We start from the raw sequence: 7,500 nt of genomic DNA, 5'->3' as shown, positions 1-7,500 counted from the left end.
CATTAAAATCCACCACAGGAACTAGACTCCCACCCCATGATAAAATAATTATATTTTGGTTAAGCTCTCTAATCATTTTGTTCAGACATTTAAGGCTTTTGGTTTCCACAAGGGATGCATGCATTATTTTTAGCCACAAGCAAAATATACATAGGGGAAAAAAGTTGTTATGAGTGGCTCTTTCAAACAAAAGGTACATGTGAGGTAGTACTAAATCAAGACATTTATAAGTGAGCAGCACATTTTGCTTACATATGATCAAAATCACCATTGGCCCTTTGGAACTCCAAGTGATTTAATTAATAAGCAACAATGGCTTTACAGAGCCTGTACATGGAGTTTATATTTCAGTGCATTTCTTAGCTGTCTTCTTACTGAAGACATCATCAACGTGACCATGTTTCTGGACACCACTGAAAATCTTTCAGATCATGATGGAATTAAGAAAACTGTTTTAACATAAGGGAATGATGTTGAACTTGCTGCAAGCTAACCACATTGTTGGCTGTAAGCAAAAAAAAAAGTCAGACAGAAAGAATGAAAGTAACAGCAAGAGAAACAGTCATAACGTAGTTCATATTATACATTTTATTTCAACAAATGGCAAAAACATTTCACTTCAGCTCCTTCACAGCCAAACCTGCAATTCAAATGAAAAAGGAAATGAAAAGAAATAATGTTGTTTCTAACGCAGGGACAAATCTATGACAAACACCACATGTCAGACCATCAAAGCAATTTGTTTCTCCCAACAACAAACGGCAATACCGGTAGTCTACTTCACAGTGGAGCCTCATTTACGACATGATCAGTGGAAATTTAGGTAATGTTCTTAATATTCAGAGGTCGGAACACTTTAAACCACAGCTTTATTTGGTTTAAGTGGGTCAAACTTTCCAGAGAAAACACCTTTATACAAATATATACACACACAGATAAGCATCAACAAGTAACTACCCAACTTCAACATCACTCGTTTCTCAAAATACAGACAATTAACTTCACAAATTTTCCCCCAAATGCTTCCCCTTCAAATAAGGATAAACTACTGCAGTTACCCTGAACTAACACTTTTACCCTAACAATATTGCATTGCACATTAGAAGAATGCAAATTTCTAATCTCAAGTATCCTGTACGTACACGTAGGGTAAGCCTTAGCAAGTTTTTGTTTCTTTTTCGTCTGCTTTTTCAGGCAGCGCCATCTTGAATTACAACACACATGCATGTGCATCTTAGCAACAAACTTCAATGATCCAAGATTACTGCTAGTTGTTACAAATGGGTAGGAAATGCTTAGACTTCAAGGGGTAATTCATGTTGGATATCAAACTAATGGACTTGCATTTCTGGACATAGTGCATCGATCAAGGGTGCTTCAGGTGTAAATGGTAGAGGCTTTTGATAATTACATGTTGCATTTATTATGCAAGCTCTTCTTCAAGATACACACCTGGTGGCAAAGACTGCTTGAGTTTATCAGCTTTTTCTTTATCATCAATAACTAGAGTGTAAAGATAGCGGCTGCATCGCACCTTGAACTTTACAGTACCATTGATCTTCTTTATTTTCACCGCTGGAAGGAAGGCAGAATAATAAGGATCTTTAAATAGCAAGACAGCCAGCCAGCCAATAACATTTTCACCATAACGTAAACCCTTGAGTTATGGAAGTTTGAGTAACACTACAGGGACGATCATCTGTTTGTTAACATTTTTTTTATTAAAATGTGTGTACCATTGAAACAAAATAACAACCACTTTTAATGCACTAAAATACAATTAAACAAAAACATTAACAAAGAGTGTGAGAATAATAAAAGTCAGCAACAATGAGTAGGATTTGTACACACTTGTAAGCCTGTTGTAGAGTGGTAGTCTCTTTCATCAAATAGACCTTTTCGGCTTGTACATTTTGTTTTCTCAATACAGATCATGTGATAATACTCAGGAGGTTTGGTCTTTTGTTTTGTTCATTAAAATGAGGGCATGCAAGCATGAATACGCCTGCATGCACCCTTTTTAATGAACAAAACATTTAGGACCAAGCCTCCCGAATATTATCACATGATCTGTATCGGGAAAACAAAATGTACAAGCCAAAAAGGTCTATTACACTGTACTTTTATCACACTCCAATCCCTCTCCCCCTCCATCCCCACTTTTCCCCTTTGCTAACAATAATCAAAGTGTAATGGGTCCCTGGACAACTTGGTGTTGGGACTCAAGGCTTGGATGGGTTCCCTGTTTAGGGACCATCTCCAATGGAAGGCCCCTACAAATCCAAGGACCATGCAATGAAGTTGTCAAAATAGGGATATGGTTTGCACATTAAGAAGTACCGTATGTGGTGATGTCACCGACATAGTCACTGTATTCACACCAGACATGCACCACTGTTACAGTGATAAAATATGGCTTAAAATGGATTGCAATGTCCAGTTATATTGTGCGGAAACCTGGGCAATCTAGCAATGGACTAAGAACTTGGTACGCCTAAAATGAAACAAAAACTGTCAACTGTCATAGGGCTGTCATCAAGGGTCAGGCCAGGGAGTCTCTCCACCTACAAAGAGTTCAACTCATCTTCTTTTAGAGTGAAAATGTAAATGTAAATGCTTTGTTTATAGTGGAAGTGCACTTAGATATCAAGCTTTAGTATCACCAACTAGTGGACTAATGCAAATCCTGCATTTGATTGGCTATGCTACTAGAGGACTATTTGTAATAGTCCTCAAGTAGCGAAAAGCGAGACGCTTTCTTTCGTTTTATTCACAAATAAATATTTCTTCAACTTGCATTTGCTAACTTTGATATTGCCTTTTCTGTCCGACTAGTTGGGTTATACTAAAACAATTAGACCCTTTGCCCTTGCGGGCCACGGGTCAATAGCCCATTCGGCTTTGCCTCATGGGTTATTGACCCCTAGCCCGCAAAGGCTACGGTTCTAATTGTTAAATTATAGTTCACAGGCACCCCATTTTTAATAATCAGGCCCCAGTTGTTCAAAAGATGGATAACGCTATCTACCGGATAAATCATTATCCACTTGATAGCACAAGAATAATTGGTTTTGCTATGACTTCTCCACTGGATAGTGATTTATCTGGTGGATAGCGCTGTGCATCATTTGAACTACTGGGGCCTGAAAGAAACATGATTAAGAACCCCGTTCTCGTCACCAGAGCCTTGGATCGACCCAAGGCTCTGGGAAACTCTATCTAGGAGAACGTGCGCCGTAGGGTTCTTGTAGCCAAAAATTGACTATTTGAACCTTACAGCGCCTCCTCACTCCTTGTGCTAACATGAATGCACCAATTAGGGAAGCTTTTGATTGTTCTTCACGAAACCCAATGAGAAGACAGTTCGTTTCAGGGTTCCCCAGAGCTCTTCTCTCCCTCAGTCAAGAGAAGAGGTCTGGGGTAGAGATTGCAAGAACCCCACCTAGCAGGAGGAAACCAGTTGGGGATTTACAAAGCATGGTAGAGCCGGAAACAAATGCAAACTAGAGGTTAGAACGGGATATGAACCAGGGGCAACCGCATGTAAACCCAATGCCCAAAACACCGGACCGTGCCGCCTCCCACGACAAAATCGCTTTATCCCCAACCCACTCATCTGATTCTCCCTCCAACTAAAATAGTGTGAGAAGGCCCTGCTGTCATCAAAGTCATCTATAGTCTAGCATATAGTGACCTACTAGGTGTCAAGGTGGCTATATATATATATATGTATATATGTATGTGACGCTTACATTTTGCATCCTTTCGTCTAGCGGTAAGAAGAAAATCTTTGATTTCGTGAATCTGTTTCGGCTGCAACAAAACATCAGGCAATAAAGCTTTGAGTAAACTCCAAACTACAGTGTTCTGCTTTGCACATTTGATCTCGAGAAAAGAGAAAATGACCACTACCTACCATTGTGAAGAAAAATTGACGGGAATACGACGGTTGTATAACCTAATATTAGGACAGAAATAAACTGCGGTTAACGAAGTAAACTAAGAAAAGAAAATACTTTTATTACACATAAGAAGGGAAAGATAAAATTAATTTCATATATTGGGCAAGGAGGCCTGCATTTCTGAGGGATGGCCATGATAGGTAAGGATTTAAAGTCATCGCGGATTACCTTCGTTAGTCGACCAAAATGGGGGGTAAAGAAAGGCAGACAAGCGGGTGCTCTGGGTACGAGTAAGCGGATGTTTTCAGTGCCCCAGTCACCTCGTACAGCGGTTTTAATATGATGTATACGGTACAATATATGTCACCATACATAACGTGAATACCCACTAACATAAAATGGCGGAGATGGCGGACAAAACGAGTCGTAAGTTCAAATTATAATACTTGTAATAGTCTCTATCTTTGTCGAATTAAAGTAAAGCAAAGTAAAGCAACCATGTTTAACGTCGATAACTCGTAACAGTTATTCAACTGACAAACCTGAGGTCGACGGTGCGCTCATTTTACTCCCCCCTCTCCATCAGTGCTCCGTTTTACGGGTATTTAAAGCTACTTAGCTACACGGAAAGGAAAGAAGTCGAAACAAGGATGAGAGATCCGGGAAATCGAACTCAGGACCTCTTGCACCAAGGCCGCGCACTAACCAACTGTGCCATCCTTGCTCCTTAAATTGTAATATGCTCCTTGCTCCTTGCTCCTTAAATTGTAATATTAAATAGTTCTACTTTGATTTCTATAGACGTCAGGAAGAAGAGGCAACCTCAGAGAAAGCTAAAACGCCGAAACGATATTTACGTGAACAGGAAGACGGATTTTGCAGCTCATCTTGAACGATGTCAGAAGTCGCTTGATTCGAGGTTTGTGATACGCATTCGAGACTTCGATGAACCTTCAAGCATTTTAAAACCTTCAATTACACTTCAGAAACGTGGGACTGCAGAGTATGCGTAATGTAGGAGTGTGCATTTGCCGTGATGCCTGTATGCATTGGAGGGTGCAGGTCATTGTTTCACCATGGCTGAAACAACCCAAACCTTTATGAATGCTAACATTAGGGCTAATGTTTTTTTTATGCTGAAGGTTAGCATTTTTGTTAAGGTTTGGGTTGTTTCAGTTATGGTAAAAAAAGACCGGCAACCCTAACCTACAACCTGCACTGCCCTCCGTGTATGCATGGGCTTTGAGACACCCTGTAGGGTGGTAAGGGTTGAATAGAACGGTCATTCTTGCTACCTGATATCATTAAACCACCCATCTTCAAAAATCAACTTTTTCTCAACAAAACAATTTAAAAAGCCAAAAAAACTTAAGAACCACTGTTTTAAGAGCATGTACATGGCTGCTGTTATGCAATGGGCAATGCAAGGAGAATATTGGAGTGGAGATATGAGTATGTATCTTAATAATGTGGGACATTATTTCAGATTTGAATTATTGCTGTACCACAGGACAACAGCCTATACCTTAATGTAGGTAACAGAAGCTTTATAGCAATGGGACGATCAACTCCAAAACTTACAAGTTTTAATTTATACATTTTTCTAGGGTGGCATTACTTGTCACAACCAGAATGGGGTCTGCTGTAATTAAATAAAAAAAATGATTTATCCTCTAATTTTCAGTGAGCAAGAGGTTATAATACATGGCTTAGGAGCTGCTATTAACCGTGCAATGAACCTGGCACTGCAGCTTGAGCACAAAGGGCAAGGCACTGTTGAGGTGATCTGTTGTAGGAATTATTAAAAGACTAATATACTGATACTGTATACTGTGGGTTTAATTAAGGGTGTAGCTCTTAACTACCAAACCATTGCTATGGACCCCTTAAAATAGTCATTTCTTGAGTCCCTTTAACCCTTTTACACCTCAAACACCCTAGGACACTCCCCTATTCCCCCCCCCCCATTTCCCCCCCCCCCCCCCCTTTCCCCCCTCCCATTGACAAGTAAAACCATCTGGTATTAGGCAGAGTAAAGTCTATTATTAAATTCTCAACCTCGGATAATGCATTTCGCATGCTCTGATTGGTTCACACAATCTAAGTTATCAGCTCATAAACCTTAGTTTGACCTTATATGGTAAATGATTGCATTAAGGCATTGCTAAACTAAAAGATTTTTTGCCAGAAAGCAAAATTTTTCTTTGAATAAAGCCAAAAAAGAAAAAAAAAACTTTTTTTGTGGAAAGTTTGGATCAATTCCGACGTTTAGAAGTACACAAAAAGGCAAGAAAATGTTTTTGTGATGAGCCTGCGTCTGTCTGACCACAAGGTCTTACACAACATCGCATCTTCATCAAGTTTTCTCGATTTCGCTTGGATTTTCTCGTTTTTTGCGTTCGTATTTCTTACTTTCTAAATTTTTGGAGTTTAAGGAATTTAATAAAACAATTACTCCATTCGCGCTTGTGGGATATGAGACTGGTTATAGCCAATTCGGCGCTACGCGCCAAGTTAGCTTTTTACCATCTCATATCCAAGGGGCACTCATGGAATAATTGTTAATTAAGCCATTCACACCTCAAACACCCTAGGACGTCTGGCGTTAGACAGAGTAAAATCTATTAAGTGTTACTCTCAGGGGTCAATGGGTTAACTCTACAATCATCCTTTCTTGTCATTTCTTTGTCTGGTTCAACTCACAACAACATTTAGTAAATCATATGACCAAAACAGAAAATGCCTAAAGACTCTGCAAGTTAACTATGTTTTTCAAAAGTTTTTAAGGTATCAGCACTCACAAAATCTGTAGCATGGATTTACAAAAAAATTTGTTTCTCAAAAAAATTTTGATGTCATAACTCCCTCCCTTGATACACAGTTCCATGTTTTGTCTGAATAGAAATTCCATGCTACAGTTTACGAAAAATGATGGGACGGTTCCCAAGTGGTGAAAAAGACCACCTCTTCCTTTCGTTTCCTGAGAATTTTTACATGTTTGTCACTGAAACACGTGGAAGAGGACTGGCACTAGTCACACATTCACCTTCTGATTGAAGGGAAGTCAGATTTCCATACAAAAGCTTACTCCAAAGAAACATTCATGCAACCTTTCTGTAGGGCTCTTGACGAAAAAGGTTCCTTAGTAACCATTGTCTTTCTGTAGTTAAGAGGCATCCCTCTTAATATAGAAAATTGGTTTTGATTTCTTTTAATTTCGGCTATTGCCATTTTCTCTTCGGCAGGTTTCAGCCACAACTTCCAGTGTTAAACTAGTGGATGACTATGAGCCAGAGGATGATGTAAGAAGACAAATTAAACTACTTCTTTTTAAAATGAAGTCAAGGTTCTCAATAGGATTTGAAGCAGGCGTCTGCTGAACCTTAAGCGGCTGTGACAAATCAATAGGCCGTGAAAACTCAAAACTAGTGGGGTCTGAGGGCATACTCCCCCAGAAAGTTTTGAAGTATTGAAGCTCAGAAATGCAATTTCCAATTTTCAAACTGAAGATTATTTACGATTATTTTTCTTACAGCTACATCATCAAATTTTGTCAGCTTGTTTGAAAATTAATCGTATTGAAAAAAATTTGAATTGA

At 39.1% G+C, this 7,500-nt stretch overlaps 1 protein-coding gene across 2 annotated transcripts in view; it reads left to right on the top strand.

Annotated features, from left to right (window-relative positions):
• Positions 1-4,270: 4,270 nt before the first annotated feature.
• LOC137970517 (ribonuclease P protein subunit p20-like) overlaps positions 4,271-7,500 on the top strand; it is a 4,743-nt gene continuing 1,513 nt past the window's right edge. Inside the window, exons 1-4 of one of the 2 annotated variants that reach the window (XM_068817037.1) lie at positions 4,271-4,328; positions 4,704-4,821; positions 5,587-5,683; positions 7,148-7,204. In XM_068817037.1, coding sequence (XP_068673138.1) covers positions 4,301-4,328; positions 4,704-4,821; positions 5,587-5,683; positions 7,148-7,204 — 300 coding nt within the window. In that variant the 5' untranslated portion in view covers positions 4,271-4,300. The remainder of the gene's footprint in view (positions 4,329-4,703; positions 4,822-5,586; positions 5,684-7,147; positions 7,205-7,500) is intronic. The other variant, XM_068817038.1, reaches the window with a different exon arrangement.

Source organism: Montipora foliosa, chromosome 9 (assembly GCF_036669935.1).
Source record: "Montipora foliosa isolate CH-2021 chromosome 9, ASM3666993v2, whole genome shotgun sequence".
NCBI lineage: Eukaryota > Metazoa > Cnidaria > Anthozoa > Scleractinia > Acroporidae > Montipora > Montipora foliosa.
Note: the sequence above shows the minus strand (reverse complement) of the source record. Positions and strands in the feature narration are given on the sequence as shown.